The sequence below is a fragment of the Pelecanus crispus genome, chromosome 5 (assembly GCF_030463565.1).
Source record: "Pelecanus crispus isolate bPelCri1 chromosome 5, bPelCri1.pri, whole genome shotgun sequence".
Lineage (NCBI taxonomy): Eukaryota > Metazoa > Chordata > Aves > Pelecaniformes > Pelecanidae > Pelecanus > Pelecanus crispus.
Window position 1 is genome coordinate 71,852,573 of NC_134647.1, and position 24,286 is coordinate 71,876,858.

The following is a 24,286-nucleotide window of genomic DNA, read 5'->3' on the forward strand; positions in this document are numbered from 1 at the left end:
GACAGCACGTGCTGGTGCGCACCCACAGCAGCGCACGCTCATGTGGGCACACGCGGTGCCACCAGGCACATCTCTCTGGGAAAGCAAATTTCTCACCATGTCCCCGTGCAGCGGGGCTGTCCCTGAGGCCAGCCCCTGTCCCCGTCCCCAATCCCGGGCACCATTCGCACCGTTACCCAGCACTTTAACTCCAGCGGTGGTTGCAGTGCCCGCGACCCCGGCCCCCCCCGGCTCCCAGACACTGCCGCTGAGCTGGGGTGGCCCCGGGGACCCCGTCCCCGTGCCAGGCGTGGGCACGGCGGGCAGCCCCCCCCCCCCAACACGCCATCTAAGTTATTTATATCAAAGAGAGCAAAGGTTTATTTTTGTAGTTTGTACAGGCGGTAGTGGGGACCGAAGGTTTATTTTTAAAGAGTAAATATATATATTATATATAAATTATCTGCCGTGTCCAGCCCTTTCTCCTGGGGGGCACAGCTGGGGGGGGGGGGGGGGGAGGTGTTGCTTGCAACAGACCCAGCTGTGTGTGCACATGCAATGGGGTGTGCAGGGGGGTTTGCGTGCTGTGGAGAGGTGCATGTGGCACATGGCGGGGGCGGGGGGTGCTGGCGGCCTGTCCCCCCCCACCCCGGGGCTATGAGGGGCTGGGGGCTGCTGGCAGGGCTTGGGGTGGGGTTCAGCGGGGGTCACTGCTGTTGGTGCAGCGGTGCTGGGTGGGTGCAGAGGTGCCGGGGTCTTCCCTCCCACTTGCGCCCCCCCCCCCCCCCCCCCCCCGCTAAGCCCCAGGCTCCCCATCCCGCTCAGCCCCTTCCCCATGGGGTGCAGGGTTGCGCCCCTGCCCGGGCCGGTGCCAGCGCTCGCTGCAGCACGGCCCCGCTGCCGGGGGAGGGCAGCACGGCCCCGGGGAAGGGCCCCGGCACAGGGCCCGGGGGGGGGGCAGCGGTGGGGCAGGGAGAGGGGGGAGCTCACCCTCTGCCCCCACCCCTGGGGTCAGGGCCTGGGCTGCGTGCGAGTGCCGCGGCGCCAGGGCGTCCTCGCACCTGCCCCATGGCCCTGCTCAAGCCCCCTACAGTCCCCGCACCGCTTTTTGGGGTGACCCGGTCATCCTGCCTTGACCCCGAAGCCGTGGCGTGGGGCAAAGGGCTTTACTGATGCTCTTGGCTGCGGCGGCTCCTCCGGCAGTGCCCAGCCCCACAGCCTGCCCCACTGCAGGGCACCCAGCCGGGGGGGCACTGCTGCTGCCTGAGCCCCCTGGGCAGGCTGGGGGGACCTCGGTGCCTGGCCCCTATTTGGTGTGGGGGTCCAGGTGGCGGTGGTGGTCGCGGGGCCGCGTGCCGCGCCGGGGCCGGCAGAGGCGGGAGGGCACCCCGCTGCCCTTCTTCAGCGCGTGGCACCGCCAGGCTGCCGCGATGCTCTCCACCTACGGGGACGGGGATGGGAGCATCAGTATGGCCATAGTGTAGTCCTCCCCCCAGACCCAGCCCTGCAGCATCCTCCAGCCCCAGAGGTGAGCCAGGGCACCCCGAGAGGAGGCAACAGCTCACTGGGATGAGCAGGTCCCGCTGGTTGTGGCTCTCCAGCATCGCCAGCTCGCTAGGTGCCAGCAAGGGCAGGCGCAGCTCCCTCACAGGCAGGGCGGCCACCTCGGGCACTGGGCGCTCCAAGACGGCCTGCGGGACGTGAGGGATGGGGCCTGTGCATGCTGGGGGTGTTTGGGGGGGGACACAGCCTCTGCGCCCACCACACAGCCACCCCAGGCTCAGGCACAGGGTGCCTGGGTTCCCTGCCTGGGCTGTTGGGGGGGTCTGGGCACCCCTGCGTGGCTCTGCCTGGCAGGGGAGCAGCCAGAACCACCCCCCCCCACCCCCCACCGTCATCACCGTATTGCACTCACCGAGCTGACGTGCGCCCACTCCCGCACGGCCTGCACGAGGTCCAGCTCGTCCACGGCCAGGCGGTCGCTACGCAGCACCCGTGCCAGCACCACGTCAGAGAGCTCGTGGAAGCCCTGTGTCCGCACCACCGCCTGCCAGCACACCGCAGCACCGGGGAGCTGGTACCGGGACCCCACACTGCGCCCCCGCCTCAACCCCCCCCCCCCCCCCCCCCCCGCCCCCACCATGGGCCATTGGACCTATCCTGCCTGGCACCCCAGCATCCCCCCCACCCAGACCCCCATCCTCTGGCACCCCTATACCCCCCAGCCAGCCTCTACCTGGCACCCAGCATCTTCTCCCCAAACGCCATTTGCTCCCTTTCCTCCCTGCCCAGCCTCCAGCCACCCTGTTCTCAGGGGCCCTGCTCCCCTGCCTCATGCTGTGTCCCCCAGTGTTCCCCATGCCACACGCCCCCGGTGCTCCCCATGCCCCGGGGTACTCCGTGCCATGCTCCCCCATCGCCCACAGCTGTACCGCGGTGCAGCCCTCGATGAAGGCCAGGCAGTGCTGCTGGAGATCTGCCTGCCCGTAGGTCACCGCAGCCTGTGAGACAACACAGACACCTGCGAGGGGGTCCGGGGGAGGAGGGACCCCCTGCCAAAGCCCTACAGAGACACAGGCACTCTCAGGGACCCAGGTGAGGCGAGCATCCCCGTGTATGAGTGCCATGGTGTGGGTGTGGTGGGGAAGGGGCACCAAAGTCCCCTCCTTTCCTAGCCTGCCCCACGGCAAAGTGTGTGGTGGCTCTACTGCCCACAATGGTCACCCAGCCCTGCCATCAGCAGGAAGCACCTCATTTTCCACCACTGCTCGGGGATGTCACACAGCCCCAGGCGGGCGAGGGGCCCCGGCGTTGCTCTCACAAGGCCACACTGCGGGGACATGGGGCCACCCGTCCCCAGTGCTCCTTGTGTGGGCACAGGGTCAGCTTAGAGCCCCCCCACATGTGCCCCATGTCCTGGTGCCAGCCCTACCCTGCCCCACAGCTGCCATCCCCCACTGCAGCAGGAATTTGGGGTGCTCTCATCCTCCCCCAGCCCTACCCAGTGATGCTCGCCCCAGGGCTGGCACTGCCCATCTGGGCACCAGGAGGACACGTCACTGTCGCCCCGTGGGGGCAGCCCCTGCGTGCAGGGTACTCGGGACCAGCCCAGGCAAGGCGAGCATCGCCTCCCCCTCCACCACGGCAGGGGACCAGCATTGACGCAAGCAGGGAGGGAAGGCGAGATGTTTTCTTCAGGTTTGTTTTGTTCTGGGGTTTTGGGGTTTTCTGTTTGTTTCCTCCGGGCCAGTTTTAGCTCTGTTTACGCCACGGTGGTCTGGCACCACGTCTAGCAGGAGCTTCTGTGCTCTGGGGCCAGCATCTTGCCCCGAGAGCATCGCTTCGGCCCATGGGAGATGGAACAAATCCCCCTTCTCTGGGGAGCAGACTTGGTCGCACCAGACAGTGTGGCAGGGCCATTGGGACCCACCTCCCTCCCCCCACCCCAGCCCCTTGCTATTTTTAGGTGCCCCAACTCTCAGCAGGGTTTCTGGGACTGGCCTCAAAACCAAGAGAGCTCCCAGAAAACCAGTGCTTCCCCATTTCATGCAGATGATGGCACGGCCCTGGCACTGCGGAGCTCTGGCCAGCATGAGGCCATCCCTGCCAGGCTGTGGTGGCCCTGGTGTCCCTTGCAGCCCTGGTACAATGTGCCCAGGAGCTGGTAGGGCAGCTGCTGGGCCAGGGGTGGGTAGAAAATCCTGCCTCACTGTCCAGCCGAGAGCAGAAGGGTCAGGCCAGCTCCTGCCCCAAAATCAGACAGGTTATTTTTAACCCTCTGTGACCCCACTGGGGTCACACTCACCTGCAGAGCCTCGCAGACCTGCTCCACGCTCAGCGTGTCCTTGATGAACTTGACGCAGAGCTGGAAGGCAGATGGAGAGAGGGTGGGCAGAGCAGGGAGCTGACCCCTCCACTCCCTCCCTTGACTCTCAGTACCCCCTGAGCCCCCAGGACATGGGACATGGGGTGGAGGCATCTCCAGCCCTGCAGGGTTTCATAAGGCAGCGATGGGCTGCAGGTAGGCAGCCCAGGCACTGATTCAGCCAGTGACCAAGCTTGATGTGACGAAACCCCAGCCAACCTCATAGCCCCATGTGGGTTACCTAACCCTGGCCACGGTCACCGGCCGTGTCCTGCCACAGGGGATGGCCCTGGTGCTGGCTGCAGTGCAGGGAGTGACCCCAGCTTTGCACAGCCCTGCCTGCCAGCTGCTCTCTGCCTGTGACTGTTGGGGGACCACTATCTCCAGCTGCAGCCCAAACGCACGCAATGCAGGTGGGATGCAGCCGGACAGGCACGTCTACCAGGGAGCAGGCCCTCCCTCCTTCCCATCTCAGCTGCCTCCCACGCAAAGGGGTCAGAGCCCCTGGGAAACCCAAGGGGATGTGACATGTAGGGAGGAGCTGTCAGCTGGAGCAGAAGGGCCCTGAGTCACTGGCAGGAGGGACATGAAGTCACCCTGCAGCTGGGGACACAGCCACGGGCTTCCCCGGCTTGTCCTTGGTCAGCCCCTTCCCTTCCACCCCTTTATGGCTCTCCCTGCCGCACGTCATTCCCCCACGGCTGCATTTGCGGGATGGTGGGGTGGGACTCATGTGCCCAGGGCACTGGGTTCCCCCTTTCTGCAGCACTCCTTATGTCCCTTCCCTGCCCAGCCAGCTGTTTGACAGCCCCGTGCCACATCTGGGCTTCTGCTGAGCTGGTCCGCACGGGGTGATGGGGCAGGTCCCATCCTGCTGCCCTGGCACACAGCAGCCCACGATTCCTCAGCTCCTCAGTGAGGTACTTCCCCGGCGCGGTAGGAAGGAAGGGGAAGTCCGGGCGCGAGATGGCGGGTCACGCGATCGGCCCGGTCATAATTCAGGAATCACTCTGATGACGTGGCCCAGCCACCCTCCTCAACGCCAAGCTGCTCCAGCTCCCTGCCCCCTCCTCGTCCGGTTCCCACCCCTCCTTTCTGCTCCCAGCTGCCTTCCCAAAACCTTCCTTGGCAGCACCGCGGCCGGCATGCTGAATGCTCCCCAGGACAGGGGCTTTCCCTACGGCATCAGCCTGCCAGATGACCAAAGGGCACCCGTGGGTAACGGTATAGGGGCTTTCCTGCTGCTCTTTGCCATGTGGGAGATGTGAGTCCCCGTGCCCTTCCCCAGGATTCCCCAGCCCCTGTGGGGCTTCCGGACAGTGCTGCAGCCCCTCAAGGGGCAGCCCACCGGACAGACCCTCTGGGATCGAGAAGCAGGGGCTGAGCCTGAGATGGACCCGAGTGATGCATCATGGTGCCGTCCTCAGAGCCACCTCCAGCCATACAGGGACCATTTTGGGGTGCTCCTCAGCATGGGGGCACGTGGGGACCACCGCCCCCAGTCTAAGCAGGGCTGTACCTCGCACAGGTCCTGCAGGCCGTACTCCACCGACGAGGTCAGCACCTCCAGTGCCTGCAGGGAAGAGAGACCTTGTGAGCATCAGCGTGCAGGGCTACGGACAGGCACGGCAGCCCAGGGCAACCCACACAACCTCCGTGTGAGCTCCCAGGTGGGGCATGGGGGGGGAAGGGGCTGCCACATGGGGACATATGAAGGTGTCCTGCTCTGGTGTCCCCATTCCCAGCATCCAGGGTGTGCACAGCCAGCTGTCCCAAGGCTGGGGCCTACACATGTGGGACAAGGTGCGCTGGACACCCCACTGTGCTGGACTGAGACCCCACACGCTCATTGCACTGTTAGCCAGCTAGAAAGCATCATGCAGAGCATCCCCTCCACCTTTGGCACCCCAGGAGCCACAAAGCACCCCCTACTCCTGCATCCCCACCTTGACCCTCCCATGCCCGTGGTCCCCGCCAGCCCCATCCCCACTCACGATGTGGCTGTTGAGGGTGACACTGTTGGTGTAGAGGAACTCGATGACAGCCAGGAAGACCTCGGGCTGCACGTTGCCCAGGATGAAGGGGCCCTGGGGTGGGATGCTGCCAGGGTGGTCCTCACTGCCTGCCAGCCCCTGGCCAAGCATCCCCCGGAAAGCCTGGCAGCGGCATGCCAGCACACAGCGGTGCGCAAACACCTTCTGCTGCTCCTGGCCCACCACGAACGTCACGTCACTGAGGGGGGAGAGGGGACCGTGAGGGATGGGGTGCCTTGGGAAGCCAGGGCATGGGATGCCCTGGGGCTGGGACAGGGCATATGGGCAGAGACCGGCTGGATGACTGTCCTAGCAGGGCAATGCCCTTTAGTTTTTACCCGGGGCTTTTCCCAGAGTAGGCATAGAGTGCTCCTTGCTGGTGGCTCCTTGCGGCCACCTGAATGCTGCAGGCTGGGTGAGCAAGATGCATCCTCTGAAAGGCATGAACAGCCATGGGTGCCAACACAGATGGCCATGGGTGCTGGCACAGAGCAGGGCAGAGAAAGGCCCGGGACAGCTGGAGAAAGTGGCTTTCTCTTTTGGCACAGCAAAGCCAGGGAAAGCGCGGCTGCCACCGGGCTCGGCCTCCTTGACTCACAGGCACTGACTCATGGGCTCAGGGATCTGAAGCCTCCAGCATCACTCCCAGCAGAGCTGGCACTGGCCCTCCCTGCGCCTGTGGGACAGGGCAACCTCCACTACACACTGGGGCATGGGATCCCCCTGCCCTAGTCCCCCACAGCCCCCCCCAACACCATTTCCCAGCCCTACAGCTCCAGGAAAGGGAGGCAGGACTTGGGGAAAGGGAGCAGGCAAAGGGCAGGGAGTCTCCAGCCTGTGTGCGCTGTGTGGCCATGGCCCATCCATCCCCTCCTCCTCTCTTCCCCCATCCCAGCAGGGCAGTGAGCAGAAGACACGCCACCAAACTCTAGCTGCCACAAGGCCGTGCACAAACCCACCACCCAACCCTCGTGGGATATGCCCACCAGAGGGAAGGGCACCTGGGTCATCCCACACGTGTATCGGGATACACATGGCTGGAGTGTGCTGGGCAGAGTGAGCAGAGCCCAACGGGTCCTCTGTGACTGGTACTGCAAGGGGGACCAAAATAAACTGCTCCATGGCTATGGTCCACAGGCCCAGTGGTGGAAGCAGGGTGCAGGCTGTGAGATGTGGGATGCAGGCTGCGGTTATGGGATGCAAGGTCTGGGATGCAGGATGCAGGCTGCAGGATGGATGCAGAATGAAGGATGAAGGTTGCAGGGTGCAGAATGAAGGATGCAGGCTGCAGGAGGAAGGATGCGGGATGAAGGATGCAGGACAAAGGCTGATGGATGCAGAGTGCAGATTTCAGGTTGAAGGATGCAGAATGAAGGCTGCAGGATGCAGGATGAATGGTGCAGGATGCAAGATGTGAGTAGCAGGATGTGGGCTGGGGATGGCCAGGCACTGGCAGGCACTTCCACACTGCCTGGTGGTGTGGCTGGGGAGTTTTTACTGGAATTTTTCTTCTGGGTGGCCAAAATGTCAGCAGGGATGGGGATTTCCTCCAGTAGCACTGGCATTTGTGCCAGGCCTCAGCATGAAGTGGGCAAAGAGGACCACAGAGCCGGCCAGCTGCCAGGCAGGAGGTGCTGTGCAGGTGGGGGGCTGAGGCAGCGCTTCTCCATCTCTGCTCCCTGCTCTGGGACGAGGTGGCAGGGACACCAGGCGCTGCAAGGTGGGGGGCCAGCCGGGCTGCTGCCTGCCTGCCGGGGTGCGGGGAGGTTGGCGGTGTCAAAGGAAAGCACCGATGAAGCTGGGGTGGGAAAGGAGCTGAGCATGGGTGGCTGCCCCTGGGGAGCACGGTGGCTGCAGTACCCCCACTCCTGGCAAGGGCGGGAGCCCCAGCGCGGGATTTAGCCTGGGACACTGCCTTGTCCTGCTGGCACCATGCCCAGGGACAGAGGGGGTCTGGGTGCACCCGGGGACCTTCCCTCCTCCAGAGAGGCAGTGGCCCCGTCCCAGGGGGGATGCACCCGCGCAGCCCTGGGCTCCCGCTGCCCTGCGGATGTTGGGGGAGCGCTGCAAAAGCCATGCGGGGTGCCCCCGGGCGTGCCCAAGCCACGCCAGCCCCGCCAGCTGCCCGGGACTCCCCACTCTGCTCGGGAGCCCCGAAACCCCCCGGCAGGGCTCGGGGCCATGGGAAAGCAGCACGGAGCAGGAGCCGGGGGGCTCGGCATGGCTGGGAGGGGGGGCGGCAGCCCCCCGGCCCCTCACCTGAACTGAGGGTTGTTGACCAGGGTGCGGAGGGCGGCGGTGAAGGCGGCCGCTTCGCCCTGCAGCCGCGCCGAGCAGGGTCCGGCCATGGGCTGCCTCGGGGAGGGCAGCGGAGGAAGGCGGCGCAGGCAGGCGGGAGGCTGGAGGCAGGCAGGAGGCAGAAGGCAGGCAGGAGGCAGAAGGCAGGCAGGAGGCAGGCGGGAGGCAGGCGGGAGGCAGGCGGAAGGCAGGCGGGAGGCTGGCCGGCCTGGGGAGGCCGCGGGGAGGAGGCGGCCGCGCCGTACGACACGGCCATTGCTAGGGAAACCTGGCAGGCAGCGCCGGGGGCAGGCAGCCGGGGAGGCGGCGGGCAGGGAAGCCCACCCTTGCTGCCGAGGCGGCTCGGTCCGGGCATTTGCCGGGTGGGAGCGGAGCAGGGAGGCAGGCCTGCATCTCGGTTTAAGCGGCATCCCCCACCGTGGCTCCAGCACCCCCGGCACCAGGACCTGCCCCCCCCCCCAGCTGGTGGCTTTGCTGCAGAAGAGCTCGTGGATGGGGCAGATGGGGGTGAAGGGAGGCAGGCAACCGGGATTTTGGAAAAGGCGACGCGTGCACAGATTAAATGCACAAAGATCACCTCCACATGCACAGCCCCCATGGAAAGCCGCTGGGCATGGCTGGGTCCCCGGCAGCAGAGCAAACTTGAGCCCAGCGTGGAGATCTGTCCCCTGAAACGGCAATAGGCTTCTCTCCTGCTGATGCTCCAGGCCAAAGCCCTGCAGCTCTCATGTCTGCTTAGGACACAAGCAATCGCAGGCAGAAAAAAGCATAACCAGCCTCGCCCAGACCAAGTGCTGTGCCAAGGGATGCCCTGTCCCCCTTTCTCCCAAGCCTGGCTGGCCCCAGGCAGCCTGCAGACGGGGACACGGGGAGGGTGTCCATGGAGGGACCCACCTTTGCTTGTCAGCAGCAGTGGGAGGGAGAGGGAGGAGCAGGGCCCACAGCCGACAGCAGCACCCCAAGGGAGCGGGGTCCAGCTGCCAGCGTGCTTGGCAGCACTAGTCAGCGGCAGGCTATAAATACCTCTGACGGGAGATAGAAACACAAAAGCCGTCTCCACTTTCCTCAAATAGCTCCGCAGCCGGGCCAGACAAAGGCACATTGATGAGGCAGCCGTGGCGTACCAGCTGGGCTGGGCTCCGCTGGCGGAGAGAACCCCACTTGCGGTTGGGAGCCCCCAGCAAACCTGCCCTTGGGCCAGGGCATTGCAGCAGCAGAGTCCCCGGCACGTGGCGGGGCTGCGCTTGATGGGTGCCCACCCGCCCACACTCTGCCTTGGTGCAGGGGGGGAATAAGTATCCAAAGGATGCAAACCTTTGGATAAAATCAAGCTGTTGGTGGTCCCAGTGCAGCCCATAGTTGGGGTGCAAAGCAGCCATCACAGTGGCTGTTCTCCACCCCTTGCTCTTCCTTTGCACATTCAACACCAGCAAGCATCTTTTGGGGCTGGCAGGGAGTAGCTGAGGTTGGAGGGCACATGCCTGGCATGACCGTGTCCCTGTGTTGGCGCAGCTGGAAACACAGACAGGGCAGGAGTGAAAGGGGATGGGGCTGTCCAGGGACCAGGAAACAAGGAGTTCTGGGAGCCATGCCCCAGAGCAGCCCTGGAGAGCGGCAGTGTCACATAGCAACACTTCATGCTCCAGGAGCACAACAGGTTTGGCCCTGCTCACTGTGACTTGCAGGACCAAGGTTAGTCCTGGGCAGCCGGGAGCACAACATCAGCTGAAGCCCCCTGTGTTTACCCCAGCAGGGCAGGAGGGGCCTAGGGGTAAGTGTGGGACCTGATGCAAGCAGGGGGGCGGGGGAGGCTGGAGGGGAAGGAGCTGCTCACCCATGCCGGGGGGAAAAGGCTGGGGATGAGAGAGCAGAGGGCTGGATGGACCATGCATGGCTGCGCTGGATCAGCCCCAGCTGGCCGAGGCTGCTGAGGATGGAGAATGAAAGACAGCTGCCACGGTCCCCCCAGACTCTCTGCATGCAGCCCCGCAGGCACCCATGTGCCAGGAAGTGTGGGATTTGCAGGGGGCAGGGAGATGCAAAGCAGAGAGGCAGTGGGATGGAGAGGCTGGGGGACAACCCACCTCCCCCCGACACTCAGAGCCACATCTCCTTTCCAGGCCACCTGTATGGCCAAGCAGCCCTCCTCAGAGGTGGCCCTGCCAGCCCAGGTGATGGCTGCAGACAACACTGAAGCCCCTCCACTCCTGGCCACCCGCCACAGTTCCCAGCCCCCAGCACGGGGCACTGAGGAAGGCAAACCACCGCTCCTGCCCTCCCGCCGCAGCTCCATCCTCAGCACCCACCTGGCACCCCCAGCCAGCCGCCGCAGCTCGCTCGGGGCAGCCCCGGGGGGCAGGCGCCCTTCCATCGGCCCCTGGATGCTCCACAGCCGCGTAAGCTTCTCCGGGCTCCCCCTCTTCCAGCCCATCCTCAAGACCCGCCTTGAAAACACTTACAGGATGTGGCCGGATGAAGGCTGCAAGTTTGATGCGGGGCGGGTGCAACGGGTGCTGGAAGGGGCCCTGGCCAGCACCCTGGGGACCACAGTCTACAGCCCCCAGGGCAGTGCCCCGCTAGCCCAAAGCCTGGCTGAGCTGCTGCGGAGCCGGGCGAAGGAGGTGGTGCCGCCCCGCTACAAGGTGGTCTGCCACGTGCTGCTGGGCCAGCGGGGCCAGCAGAGCCTGCTGGTGGCCAGCCGGGCACTCTGGGACCCCGAGAGTGACAGCTTTGCCTCCGCCACCTTCTCCAACGCCTCTCTCTTCGCTGTGGCCACAGTGCATGGGGTCTACTTTGAGTAGTACCTGCCTCTCCCTCCACCCAGCCTTGTAGGGCTGCAGGGGGACAGCAGCTGAAATAAAGATGCTTGCTCCAGCTGTGGCTCATACCTGTTGGCTTTGGCCATGCTGCATGCAGGGAGCAAGGCATGGAGGCACCTCAGTGCCTTGATGCTTGCTACAGCCCCCAGCCTGAGCTCACACCCACACTGTGGCTTCCATTACCATGATTTGCAAAAAGACCCAAGCTGCAGCAAATACAACCCAAGAGGCTGCATTACCCTGGAGCAGGCAGCTGCCCAAGGCCACGCTACAGGGAGCAGCACAGCCTGCTTCCCACAGTGCAAGCTGCTCCCAGGCAGATTGATTACACCAACACTGGGGAAGGAGTGCTGGTATAACCTTCAAAGCAAGCTCATGGAGCAAATTAAGTCCCTCCTCTTTCCTGGCCCCATTCCCAGCTCATATCCCATCACACCAGGTGTCATAGTGCAAGGACCCAGGCAACCCACCCACCCCCTGGGCCACAGCTCCTGCCTTCTGCAGCTCAGCAGAAGCATGAGAGCAGCTGGGTTTGGTCCAAGTGCACAGACAGTTGGGGATGAGAGTTTGGCAGCAGCAAGGAAAAGCTGAGGCAGCTCCACAGGCATCAGCAAGAGCTAAGTCTGCCTTTCCTTCCAGCCCCAGGAAGGGCAGCAGAGGTACCACATGGGCTCCTCACCCCCATCCTGCCTCCCTGACCTTGTCCCCCAGCAACAGCCAGCATCAGGAAGGGTCTTGCCTGGCAGGCAGAAGCAGCCCTGGAGCAAGGATGAAGATGAAGCCCTTTTGTGACCAAGGCCCCAGGTCCAAGCAAGGCAGACACAGTTTGCCCTTGTACAAATAAATTTTTATTGAGGTGAGTCAGGGACAGGGCAGCTGCACATGGACAGACCAACAGGAAAATAAATAATTCCATATAAATAAGATACATAAATAGTCCCACATGGCAGAGACTGCCTTGAAACAAGAAACATCCCAGGGTCCCAGTGAGAAGAGGGCTTCTCCAGGCAAGACCTTGGATCCCATCCCCCCACCCTTTATCAAACCTCAAGTTGTACCAGACAATTCACAATTTGGGAGTGGACAGAGCATGGTTGGGCCCAGCACAGCCTCCTCCTTAGTGTAGCGGTAGTGGAGTGGCACACACCAGCCCACGCAGCCCCTGGCAGGGCAGGCAGTGCCCTTCACCCCTGTCCACCCCAGGAAGGGGTTTTTCCCTACCCCACAGCAGCCAAGCCTTGAGGTCAAGGCTGTGCCAGTCCTCTCCAGGCCATGGAGAGGGTCTGTGCAACTGGTGCATCACTTTGGGCAGGACAGCCCGAGCCCCCACTGCAGGCAGCTGCCAGCCAGGGCAGGCTGGAGCACCAAGCCACAAACAAGGCACAGCCAGACCCAAACCTGGCTGTAGGGCACTCACCCACCACCTCCCCATGCCACCCCACCAAGACCAACACAACCAGAGCAGGAGCTGCCAGCGGAAAGACAGCGATTGCCCAGAGCCAGGGAGCAGCAAGGATGTCCAGATCTGCTGCTGTAACCACATCCACATGTCTTAGTCCAGTCTAGCTGAGCACCAGGATACAGGGTGCCCAGGTGGGCAGCCAGCACCACAACATACCTCCCATCCTGTGGGAGGGCAGGGGGAGACCTCTATGTCCAGAGAGGGTCCCCCCAAGGTCCCACACTAGGCCTCAGCCCGTTCTTGGAGGAGCTTGAGGATGTATCTGAGGCGGTGGTAGAGCTCAGGAGAGCAGCCAAGCTCCTGGATGCTGCACAGCTTGTAGGTGTAGGAGTTGCGCTCCCGATTGATGTAGGTGACAAGGCAGGAGTGGTCAGGCTTGCTAATGATCACCTTGGTGTGGTCATTGTAGAAGTTCACCTAGGAGACAGGTTTGGCTTGGTTTAACCCACGCTTCCCGCGGCATGTCGGGAGCTGGGATGGAGCCACACTTCCTGCCTCAACCTGTTCCTCCTCCCCAACCTGCCCGGGAGCATCCCTGCTCCATGCCCCATGGCAGGAACGCACCAGCCCCAGCACCAGGGCAGACAGAAGCAGCCGACTGAAACGTCATGTCCCTCATGGGCTGGACAAGCTGTGACCAGCAGCTCCAGGCACTGGAGCAACATCCTGCACCCACAGCTGTTTTCACAGCTGCACCTTGCATTTGGGCTGTGGCAGACAAGGTCAAGAACAAGCCAGGAGTCCCCAGCTGGCCTAGTCCCCACAGTGCATCTCCACTGTGCCCCACACATACCTGGAGGGTGCCACTGCTGAAGAGCATGAGCAAGGCTTGGTCAGTCTTCACCCACTGCAGGAGAAGCAGGGCCGGCTGCCCAAAGTCATCTATGCTGGGCAAGTCACCTCCCTTGGAGAGAAGGGTCTGCATAAGCCACTGGTCCCACACATGGGAGCACTGCCACCAGCATACACACAGCCAAACCTGAACACACCCCCAGTGGGGTCCCCGCTCCCAGGACACAACTGTCTGGGTGTCCACCTGGCCACAGCCTGTGAGCAGAGAGTCCCACAACCCCAAGCAGGTTGGGTCAAGCCATGACCCATCATCCAGCCTACCCATCATCCCAGCCCAGGGCCCCAGCACCCACCTTCACGAGATGCTGCTCCATGTAGGATGCAAAGTAGCGCAAGACACTCATCTGTCCCTGCAGCTGCTCAGGGATGGTGGCCACAGAGAACACAAGGTGTTTGCTGTTGGTCGGGTTGTAATGCACAGTCCTGGGAGAGAGCAGACCATGAGCTTTGGGGCCACCCAGAACTAAACCCACCCTGGCACAGCCTCCCCTTGCCCCTTCCCACCTGAAGGGCTTTCCCCAGAGACACCAGCCCATTCCCCACTGCTTACCTGTGGTTGGGGGAAAGCGTCATGTGCGTGCCGTTGTTGAAGAGGACCCCGATGCTGCGGTTGGAGAGCTGGTAGCCAAAGCCGTACTTGTTGGAGTAATCCACCCACTTGCTCACCCAGACAAAGTGCTCATGGCGGGCCAGGGAAGCCGGATTTTTCTCCGCTGGTGGAGAGGAGAGGGGGTGAGCAGAGCAAGCAGCCAGCCCCTGCCCACCTCATCTCCCCAGGGGGGAGCAGGTGCCCCCCAACCCAGCAGGCTCTTGGCAGCATTTAAGGCATCCCAAATAGCAGCCGTGCCTTTGTCCCATGGGGAAGGGGATGCAGAGCACTCTGTCCATCCCAGAGCAGTCCAACCGGTTTACCTGGGGGCATGGAGGAGAGGCAGGTCCGCAGGAGCCGGACAGCTGACTCGATGATGGCAGAGGCAGTGATGCAGTCTTCAAAGGCTGTGGACAGAAGATGACAGGCTGAGTCAGCCGGTCCCGCTATCAGCCAGAGCAGGACAGGAAGCTCTGGGCAGGCTGGGGTGGCCTGGGCAGGTATTGCTCACCCTCACAGCTGCTGGCCATCGTCCCCCGGATGGAGGGGGACGCAGACTTGCGAGATGTCTCCTCCACCACTGTCTCCACTGGGCTAGAGCTGGCGCTGCGGCATGATACAGGGGTGGCCTGTGGAAAGACCTGGCTTTATCACTGTCCTGCCTGCTCCCCCAAAGAGGAGTGTGCACAGGCTCAGGGACGTTCTCACCTCATTCCCTTCCACGGTTTTATAGCTCATCTGCCGGCAGATCGAGGTCTTCATCAGCCCAGTGACCAGCTTGGAGATATCATCCTTGTCCTCCAAAGAGCCCTTCTTGGCTGAGGAGAGAGCAAGCGGTGAGCACGCTGCTGAGCACAGGGGATGGGGACATCTGGGCCACACCCCCTCCCCCCGTAGCTCAGCTCTCCCTCATCTGCTCCCATGCCCACAGTGGCAGGGATGGTGTCAGGCAGCTGCCTCCCACTTTCACTTCCCAGTTCTCATGCAACACAGGGCTTCCAGGAGGAACTGCCCCTGTGGGTTGCAGCACAGCATCCGCTCTCCAGAAGCGCACCCATGCCAGGCCACCAGCACCAGAAGGGCAGGGGCAAGCCCAGCTTGTGCTGGCCCCAGGCAGACATTCACAGAGACCCATCAGGAAGTCTCTCCAGGAGATGGGACCCACTTCTCCAGAGAGGAAGGGTCACCCAGAGGCTGCTGGGCAAGTGCATGGACTCACCCTTGGGTTTCTTCTTCCCAAAGAGTGTCTTGGTGACTTTGGCAAACAGACTCTTTGCTGGGTTGGGGGGACTCAGCTCTGGAGCCATCACACAGCTGCTGGGAGGGAGCTTCTCAGGCGTGTAGCCCTGCAGAGAGGTCAAGGCAGAGGTTTGATTTCTGTAGCCCACGTGCTCCAGGCAGAGCAGCTGCCCTGGGCTGACCGCAGTCACTCACAGCCCTCCTGACAGCCAGCTTGCATTTCCATCAAGCCTTGGCCCCACGACCAGTATCAGTACAGGAAACAGCCCGTGCTATGGGGACAGGGTGGCAGGAGCACACCAGATCCCTCAGTTCCCCTGGCTGGTATTTGGGCAGGACAGTGGCCACTTCCTTTGAAGGACTGAGACCTGGGCTCCAAGGAGAGCACCCTACACAGCCCAAAAAAACTTCATCCCACCTGGAGAAGGGTCAAGGCCAGACCCCCACCTGCTCACCTTGAAGAACTCATGGTCCAAAATCTGCTCGAGGGTGAGGCGGTCCTGGGGGTTGCGTCTGAGGATGCCAGCAATGAGGTGCTTGGCAGGCAGGGAGAGGAAGACCGGGAGGGTGTACTCCACCTGCTTGATACACCTGTAGGTCTCCTTGAGGTCGGAGGTCTCAAAGGGAGGGTTCCCACACAGCAGGGTGTACCTGGGAGAGGACATGCATGCCACCATCACATCCCCACCAGGCTTGTGACTCAGCAGCACTTAAAACAAGTAAGTTATTGGCATTTGGCCGGCCACACCTGGCTGGGAGCACCACTTCCAGCCCGGGCAGCCGCACTCACATCCGGCCACACTTCCTCCTAGCAACTGTTTAAAGCAACAGGCGAGGAGCCCCGGGGAAGGGGAGAGGGCTGGCAGGAGAAGGCTGCCCCACTGCCACCGCTTCCACCCCCTGCACAGCTGCCAGGGTGGAAAGCTTGTGGAAGCTTGTGGGCAGCAGCCGGGCAAGGGGCTGGATGCGCTGAGGCAGCACAGCAATCGCTCCCCAAACAAACAGAGCGGCAGCTGCCGCCAGCCACCGAGATTTTTCCATTTATTTTTTTAATCAGGTTCACAGGGCAGTCAAGCCTCCTTTGAACCAGAGCTGAGCATGGCAGAAGAGTGCCTGCCCTTTGCAGTTCCTCCCCGTGCAGCCCCTGAGCAGCATCCCGGGATGGCTGGCAGCACCCACGAGAAAGCAGGGCTGGGCAGGATCCGGCCACTCGCACCCCTCCCCCTGCCTTTCGGCAACCACCGCAAAGCCACACAGCAAAGTGCAAGAGGACTTCCTCATCGGGGCTCTCCCCGACCCCGTGCAGGCAGGGCTGCAGGACCCCTCCCCGCCCAGCAGCGCAGACTTACATGACACAGCCCAGAGACCACACGTCTGACTCTGGCCCATGGCCCTGCCTCAGCAGCACTTCTGGGGCCAGGTAGTTGGGGGTCCCACATATTGTCCTGTGGGGCAGAGCACCAGGTCAGGGCACGCTCTCCACCCCCTCACAGACCACCTCCCTCCCTCCAAGCCCTGGGATTTAGCTTGCAGCCTGTCCTCCCCCCTCCACTTTACTCTTTGTGGACCAAAGCCCCCCTCCATCTACAAGAAGCCCCATACAGACTCCCCCCTCTCCAGCTCCCAGGGAGCAGGAGCAGCTGCTCCTGGGGAGCCATTGGGAAGGGCTTGTCCTAGAGCCGGGGAGGAACAGAGCCTTTGTGTCCCAGCCTGTGCAGCCGGCAGGGCAGCCGGGCAGGCACAATAGCGATAGTCAGCACATTGTTCTCCCCGACGGCTGCGAGCGAGCTCCTGAAGGAGCCACAAAGCCCCCAGCCCCCTTGCCTTGCCTGCAGCTGGGGCAGGAATCACTACCCCACCCCAGGAAGGCACCCAAAGGCTTCCCCTCCCCAGGCCAGGAGGGACCACTCACCCCTCTACCCTCCTGGGAAGCCGCAGGAGGAAGAGTGAAACCTCAGAGGGCTCTGGTACAGGGAAACCTCAGACTTACTTTTTCTTCTGGTCAGAGATATCCTGGCAAGCAGCTAGACCAAAGTCCCCGACTTTCAGCTCCATATTTTCATTGATGAAGAAATTGCCTGCAAGTCAGGGACGATGCGTCATCACAAATCCCTCTGGGGCAGCTCGCTCCCCACACAGCACCCTGCCCCAACCGCAGCACTCACCGAGCTTGAGGTCTCTGTGCAGGATGCCCTTGAGGTGAAGGTATTTCAAGCCTGAGATGATCTGTTTGAGGTAATAGCGCACTTCAGGCTCCAGCAGAGTATGGCGGGCCTTCCAGATGTGGGCCAGGGACTGCAGAGGGAGAGAAGGCAGCTTGGTGATGGCAGGCAGGGAGAACAGGCAGCCCTGCTGACTAGGCAAGGGGCAGGCAGGGTCAAAGCCAGTTCTTCCAGAAGTTGCACATCCCCAAATAATCCTTCTTCCACAGCCATGACCTCAGCAGACTCCCCACACAAGGCTGAGGTTGCTCAGCACAGCCAGGGGAACCACTGGATTTACGATGGCCCCACCAGAGCTAAGGGTTGCCAACATGAGCAAGCAGCCCAAGTAGGACAGGCAACCAGTGGTATCCCCAGTGCCACGTGAAACCACACGAGTTACAGCTGAGCTCAGAGGGTGTGACAGAGCAGGCAGCAAGGCAGCCCAGGAGAAGGAGTGTGCTAACAAAGCACCTCAGATAAGGCCTGCTTCAACCAGCCCCTGCTCTCTTCAGGAGATCCTTTAGTAGGGAGGCCACACCAGTGCTCACCTTCCTACTGCAGTGCTCCAGGAAGATGTAGATACTCTCTGCATCCTCGAAGTAGTGGGAGAACTTGACAATGTGCTTGTGGTGCAAGTCCCGGTGCAGCTCAATCTCATTGGTGATCTGAAAGGGAGCAGTGGTCCTGGGTCAGCACAGGGTCCCCGCTGCGCCCCACCAGCCCAGCACCCCACCAGTCCCACAGCACCCACCTTCTCCCGCTGGTGGGGTTTAGCCACCCGGCTGTGAGGAATGACCTTCACGGCATAGGTTTTGTTGCTGGAGAGGTCTGTCATTTCATAGCATCGTGCAAACCCACCCTGTAAGGGAAAAGGTGGTTACGGATGGGTGAGAGACAGCTCTTTGCCCCTGCCTACGAGCCTCCTCCTCCTCCTCCGCTCCTTGCGGCGCAGCCCGGCAAGCGTCACACGCTCCCTCCTGCTGCGTCGCCCACTAAGATCTGAACTATGATGCTCTCAACCTGGGATTTTCTTCACCCAGTTCCTGTAAAACCTCCAGGGCCTTTTTCCTCCCACCATGGCCGGACTCTGCATCTTTCCACACGACAGATCAACCTGGAAAGTCCTGCGCAGGGCAGGGAGCCCAGGGACCGGAGACCACCGAAAGGCAGCCCCATGGAGACAGGTTTTTCCTGCCATGATGTCAGCCTCCGATCTGCACACTCAGCCGCCGAGGCCGCCCGGGCCGGGCTGGGAACGGGCACCCGCCTCCCACGCACACCGCTGGCAGCGGGAGGAAAAGTTGCGTGTGGCGGAGCGGCACCGACCGGCACCCCTGGGAACCGGGGCACCCGCCGGCCCACGCACGCCCCGCGGGGCGCCCCGAAACCGATGCGACTCCGATAGCCGGCGAGGCACGCAGCCAGCCCGGGTGATTCACAGCTTCCAGCGCTGCTGCGGGCCCGCCGGGAGAGGCGGGGAGGGCGGGGGCGGCGTGCGGCAGCCGAGGGGCCGCATCCAGCCCCGGGCCACCCCGGGGGGCGATCGAGCAGCGGCGCAGCCCCCCGCCCCCCCCCCCCCCCGCCGCCGCCCCTCCCCGCGCGGTGGCTCCCAGCCCCGCTCAACCCGGCGCCCCCGGCGGCGGCTCGCCCACCCACCCCCCCCCCGCTGCCCGGTACCTTTCCCAGCAGGCGTCCCTTGCAGTAGGAGCGGCCGGAGACCGGGTCGGTGATGATGCGGGTGGTCTCGGCCGCGCGGGGCGGGGGCGCCGGGGCGGGTGCGGGCTGTGCGGGGAAGCAGGCGGCGGGGAAGGGGGGGAAGAGGCCGGCGGGCTCCATGGCGGGCGCGGGGGGATGGAAGAAGGAGGAGGCGGCGGCGGCGGCTCCTCCGCGGGGCTGGGGCTGCTCCGCCACCGCCGGGCCCCGCGCACGTGGCCCCGCCGCCGCGAGCTGCTGCTGCCGCCCCGGGAATCCCGCCGGCTTTATCAATGGGCGCGCTGACGTCACCCGCGGAGCCCCGCCCCCGGGCGGCCCCGGGCTGCCCTTAAAGCGCCCGCCGCACCGTGAAGGGTGAGTGGGAGGGGGCGGCGGGGCCCTACGCGCCTACCGGCAGCCCTTGGCCGGCGGTGAGCCGGGGGAGTCCAGCTACGGCCCCGCCGCCGCACAGGGCCCCCCCAGACACACACAGCCCCCCTCAGACACAGGGACCCCCCCAATAGATGCATGCCCCCCCCCCCAGTCACAGAGACCCCCATAAGACAGGCAGCCCCCTCCCTAGACACAGAGATCCCCTATAGACACATCGAGACCCCATAGACACACAGAGACCCCTCCTCAGCTCCCTCCCCTCTCTCCCGGACATGCAGAGCCCCCTCCCCATACACACCTGTAAATACACCCCCCACACCCACTCGCAGGACGCCTCCCCTCACAGGGGTGACCAGCTTATGTCACACGTCCCCTGGGGACCCCACACCCCACGGAAAGGCCGTGGCCAGGGTGGGATTCCAAACCCATGTGTTCTCTGCAGGCCCTGGCCCCCCCATGCCGAACCTGGATGCAGGCAGGGACGCTCCCCCGGAGCACCTCACTCTGTGCCAGGGGCCGGGGAGGGGGGTCACAGCCCACCCCAGGTGGGGCGCTGAGGACGGAGGGGACAGTGGAAGATGCGGGTGAGCTCCCTGGCCAGGCTGTCCCCTGGGTAGGTGGCCCTTGGCCACCCTTTGCCCTGGCTCCAGCCCAGCCCCGTGCCCCCATGGCCCTCAAACAGCCCCGAAAGGTCAGGCCCTTGCGGCTGCCCACGGTGGCCAGCCCAGGACTGGGGACCTGCAGGACTGTCCCACTGGGGGTGTCCATCCTTGCCCCCCGGAGCCTGGGCACCCCCTCCTGGGCTTCCTGGGGGGCTCTGGCGTTGCGGGGTGGGCCCGGCTGTGCCGGCCCCTGCGTGCGGTGGTGCCCGGGCAGTGTGCCAGAGCCGTGCTGCTCTCTAATGGCCATCAGGAGGACGTGTCTCTGCCACCCGAAACGGGTCACAGAAGGATGCGGGGCATCTCTGCCTCCCCCCGGGCGTGGGAGCTGGTAGAGGCAGCTGCAAATCCACGGCCCCCCACGAGCCTGGAGCAGCAGCATTGTGAGAGCTCCTCAAAAGCAGGTCCTGCTGCCCTTCCCCTGCTCCGTACTGCATACGGGGGGACTGTGTGCATGTCCCTTGCTCTGTGCCTCGGTTTCCCCACACTGCACTCCACCTCTGCTTCCCCGGGGCAGCTCAGGGCTCTGGTCACTGATGCTCAATCTGCTCCTGAATATGCTGAGGGTTTTGCATGAGTACTCCCAGCCAAACAGCCCCCTGCTTCACAGCACATCCCCTGTGCGGGGAATTAACCCCCTTTATTTGCTGCAGGAAAGCTGAGCAAACCTGACTGCGGGGAGAGAGGAAATGAGCTGGATCTGTCTGCTTTTTTTTCTCAGGTTTCCAGCTTTTGCAGAAGAAATATGTGCAAACCCACCGCCCGGCAGCAAATGCTCTCCAGGAGCAGGCAGGGAGGCAGCTGCCCCTTGGGGGGACGCTGCCTGTTTCCACCAGGGCCCCAGAGCTCCCTGGGGCACGGGCGGCGTCATGGGGCAACGCTGGTTTTCCGACGGAGGCCCCAGCTTGGGGTTGCTGGGAGCTCCCCGGGGCAGAGCTGAGTCAGCGTCTGGAGACAGCTCGTGGGTGGAGGTGCCCAGGGGTGCAGGGAGGCCCCAGGGGACCCGCCTGGGGGTGGTGGGACGACCTGCCCGGGGGTGGTGGGACAACCTGCCCGGGGGTGGTGGGACGACCTGCACAGGGCTTGCGTCAAGGTCCCCCACAAAGGCACAGCGGGGACCAGTGAGGGCCGAGAGCTGCCAGCTCTGCTCCTGCTCCCCGCTGGCTCCGGGCGAGCTCTTGGGCTGGGTTTGGGGACACAAACAGACCCCATAGCCCACATCCTGCCAGGGCTGGGGCATCTCCTCTCCAAGAGGGATGGAGCCTGGGATCAGCCTCCCCTCCACCTGGAGTTCAGGTCTGCAGTGATGCAGAGCATCAAAGCCGGGGGTTTTCCCATCGCTGAGCTGGGGCGGTGGGAGGAAGTGTGGTTTGACATCAACAACCTGCCTGGCCTGGGGAAGGGGAGGCTCTGGGGTGATCTCCCAGCTGCCTGCAGCTATTTAGATGGAGTTACAGAAAAAGGGAGCCAGGCTCTTTGAGGAGGTGTACAGCGAAACCGGGACAGACACCCGATGCAAGTTGCATCAAGGGAAATTCCATCTAGGTACTAGGAAACTTTTTTTTTCCCCTGTGAGCACGGTAAAATATTGGCTGTGGGATCTCTGTCCTCCATGATGCTCAGACTTGGCCTGGTCCCCCTCAAGGTCCCCCCATCCTCACAGCATTCAGTGATGCTCATCAGGAGCAGTGAAGCTGAAACCAGCTGCCAGCCTTGCCTCTGCGGCGGGGCTGCCTTCTCGGGGCGGCTGCACGACATTGCTTTGTGCTCTGCATGCAGCACCTGGGCAGCAAGAGCAACACCAGCCAAGCACCTGCATCCCCCTGCAGCTGGGGGTGCCGGGGAGCTCCCTGGGATGGGGGTGGCAGCCCTGACCCCCTTGGGAGTGAGGTTTTCCCCTCCCTCAGCACTGTCAGCCGGTGAGCGCCTGCAAAGCACAGGGCTGCAGCCACCAAGGAGGAGGAGGGAGAGGGTGGCTGGTCCTTCGGGTGAGCTGGGGAAAGAACCACCAGCTCCAGCATCAGCACCAGCTCCAGCTCCAGCTCCAGCACCAGCTCCAGCACCAGCACCAGCTCCAGCACCAGCTCCAGCACCAGCTCCAGCAGAGGCCAACCTGCCCCATGGGCTGGCTGGGGATGTGCAGAGGGGAAGTTGCAAATCTGGGCCAAGCTGCCTGGAGGGAGAGAGAGACCTGGATCCCTCCGGATTAGGGAAGTGCTTGGATCTGGGGTGGTATGTAAAATGCTAGTGCTGGAAGGTACCCCCTGTGAGGCAGGATCCTGCCCATGGAGGCTCAGAGAGCCCTCTGAAATCTCCTGCAATGGGCTTATAGCTCAGCTGCTGCCCCGGAGCAGGGGGAGTCGGGGAGGCTTTACCCCAAGTAGGGTGTTAGCAGGCTCCGGCCCATGGGTGCCAGCTCGGGGCTGTGTGATCGTGGCCGGGGCACATCAGGAGGCAACTCTCGCTCCCCAGGCCGGTGCGCTGCCGGCACCTCCCTTCCCGCAAGGGCCTGAATGGCCGTTTCCTGCGTCCCACCCCAGCAGCCAAGGCTCAGCCAGCCCCGCTTCCCTCCCCATCCCGTCCCATGCTGGCACACTGAACCTGCTGCTCATGGAGCAATGCCTGCAGCAGGACAGGGCAGGTCCCGCTGCCAGGAACCCACCCCTCTGCTGGGGTCTGTGGGTCTGGGAGAGACCCAAGCAGGGTGCACAGGACACAGGTGATGGCGCTGTGTCAAGGGGAGCTGCCGCTCTCCTACTGAGGGCTGGAGCATCCCTGAGCCGAGACATGAGAGCAGCACCCAAGGTGCCAGTTTTGAGCCATGAGCAAGGGGTGAAATCAAGGAAGGAAACTCCTGAAGCGGGGTGCCTTCTCAAACTCCGTTGCATCCTGGCCCTTGCTCCCGGGGAGCACTTTTGGTATAGTACAGGTGGCCCAGGGAAGCCTGAAACAACCCAGCACTGTTATTACTGGTGTGCTGAGCTTGCCAGGCCTCTGAGGCACCCAGATATGCAGCATGTAGGGTGTCCCCACTCTGCACCCTGAGCCAGGCTGCAGTGGCTGCCGGAGCCCTGCCCCACTGCTGTCACCCCGCTGGGCTCTGGCACCGCAGCACCGCACAGGCGCTCGGGCCAGGTCCCATCTCACCCATCTTCCACCACCACTGAAGCAAAGTGCCGCTGGTACCACGCCGTGTGCCTCGGTTTACCCGGTTCGCACAGCAGTGAGCACAGACACACTTTCAGGGTGTGGAAATACAGCTCCCCTCTCCAGCGCTGCTTTTCCTGTGGGTTGTGGAGCTTGTGCCCGACCCCAGCTCCTCCTTCCCAGCCTGGGACTTGTGTGGGGTGGAATGAAGTCGTATGGGGTCTGGTGATGGAGAGAGAAGCTGGCCCCTTTGGTCCCCATCCTGCAAGCATGCCCACCCTGCATCCCCTCCCCAGTGGGGCTGGGAGTCGCACCGTGCAGGGAGGTGGGGACCGGCCAGGCAGAGCTCTCTCCCCGTCCCAGGAGGGAGGGGAATTCAGCAGACCCCAGCCTGGTACCTCTCCAGGGGCCTGGGGGGCTGATGCTGGAGTGTGGAGGGGGATGGAGGGAGATACGGTTTGCAGGGGAGCGGGGGGCAGAGGAAGGTGGAAACTGGGAGAGTCTGGGAAGGGACGTTGCTTTTGGGGGGTGGAGAGGGGAGGGGTGGGGAGGGGATGGGGGGCTGTAGGGGCCGTGGTTTATGGGGTGTTGCAGAGGAAGGTGGGCCAGCGGGTGCATTAAATGTAGGGTGCTGTGTGCAAGCATATTTTGGGGGGTGCCGCCGCACAGTGCGGCCGGAGGGTCCGTGGCTGGTGGGAGCCCAGCGAGGGGATGCACAGGGGCCCGTGGCCCGCGGGGGGGGCCGAGGCGGGCCCGGGCCGGGGCGGGCGGGACGCGGCGGGGCCGCCCCGAGGCGAGGCGGAGCCGGCGGCCGCGCCCGGCGGGGAGCGCGGCGGGGCGCGGAGCGGCCCCGGAGGATGGGGCGTGCGGCGGCAGGTGAGGCCGGGCGGGGCAGCCCGGGACGGGCCGAGCGCAGCCCCGGGGGTCGCTCCCTGCCCGCGGGCAGCCGGCCGGAGCGGCGGGGCGGGGGGTGGCAGCCGCGGGGGGTGGCTCCGGGGCGGGGGGGGGGGGTGCTGCGGGGACCCGGGTCCCTTCCCTAGGGTGAGAAGCGGCGT

At 63.8% G+C, this 24,286-nt stretch overlaps 3 protein-coding genes across 4 annotated transcripts; 1 reads left to right on the plus strand and 2 right to left on the minus strand.

The window, feature by feature from the left end:
- Positions 1-1,285: 1,285 nt before the first annotated feature.
- BTBD19 (BTB domain containing 19) lies at positions 1,286-8,419 on the minus strand. 2 transcript variants are annotated; one of them, XM_075711441.1, is made up of 9 exons: positions 8,369-8,419; positions 8,137-8,276; positions 5,839-6,076; positions 5,364-5,417; positions 3,785-3,844; positions 2,412-2,480; positions 1,895-2,026; positions 1,545-1,670; positions 1,286-1,420 (listed from the first exon to the last, which is right to left on the minus strand). In XM_075711441.1, exons 2-9 carry the CDS (start codon positions 8,223-8,225, stop codon positions 1,286-1,288), a joined length of 903 nt encoding a protein of 300 aa, XP_075567556.1. In that variant the 5' UTR covers positions 8,226-8,276; positions 8,369-8,419. The 2 variants fall into 2 exon arrangements, with proteins under 2 accessions (XP_075567556.1, XP_075567555.1); XM_075711440.1 differs by lacking the exon at positions 8,369-8,419 and having other exon boundaries at positions 8,137-8,225.
- Positions 8,420-10,298: 1,879 nt separating this feature from the next.
- On the plus strand, positions 10,299-10,976 carry DYNLT4 (dynein light chain Tctex-type 4). The gene has a single exon (XM_075711529.1). It carries the CDS (start codon positions 10,305-10,307, stop codon positions 10,974-10,976), a length of 672 nt encoding a protein of 223 aa, XP_075567644.1. The 5' UTR covers positions 10,299-10,304.
- A 1,702-nt stretch (positions 10,977-12,678) lies between these two features.
- PLK3 (polo like kinase 3) lies at positions 12,679-19,176 on the minus strand. The gene is made up of 15 exons (XM_075710930.1): positions 19,018-19,176; positions 18,092-18,199; positions 17,889-18,005; positions 17,302-17,431; positions 17,127-17,214; positions 16,486-16,581; positions 15,592-15,787; positions 15,117-15,243; positions 14,606-14,715; positions 14,409-14,526; positions 14,221-14,304; positions 13,859-14,021; positions 13,602-13,731; positions 13,250-13,360; positions 12,679-12,873 (listed from the first exon to the last, which is right to left on the minus strand). The coding sequence occupies exons 1-15, from the start codon at positions 19,174-19,176 to the stop codon at positions 12,679-12,681; spliced, it is 1,932 nt and encodes a 643-aa protein (XP_075567045.1).
- Positions 19,177-24,286: the final 5,110 nt, after the last annotated feature.

Bases quoted from the DNA above. Each gene is read 5' to 3' on its own strand.
- PLK3 (XM_075710930.1), bottom strand. From the start codon at position 19,176: ATGGAGCCCGCCGGCCTCTTCCCCCCCTTCCCCGCCGCCTGCTTCCCC. The intron at 16,582-17,126 runs GTAAGTCTGAGG...TCTGCCCCACAG, and splicing joins ATCTCTGACCAGAAGAAAAA to GACAATATGTGGGACCCCCA. The intron at 15,244-15,591 runs GTGAGCAGGTGG...ACCTCTCTGCAG, and splicing joins TGGACCATGAGTTCTTCAAG to GGCTACACGCCTGAGAAGCT.
- BTBD19 (XM_075711441.1), bottom strand. From the start codon at position 8,225: ATGGCCGGACCCTGCTCGGCGCGGCTGCAGGGCGAAGCGGCCGCCTTC. The intron at 5,418-5,838 runs GTGAGTGGGGAT...TCTTCCCTGCAG, and splicing joins TCACCCTCAACAGCCACATC to GCACTGGAGGTGCTGACCTC. The intron at 2,481-3,784 runs GTGAGTGTGACC...GTTGTCTCACAG, and splicing joins AGGTCTGCGAGGCTCTGCAG to GCTGCGGTGACCTACGGGCA.
- DYNLT4 (XM_075711529.1), top strand. From the start codon at position 10,305: ATGGCCAAGCAGCCCTCCTCAGAGGTGGCCCTGCCAGCCCAGGTGATG.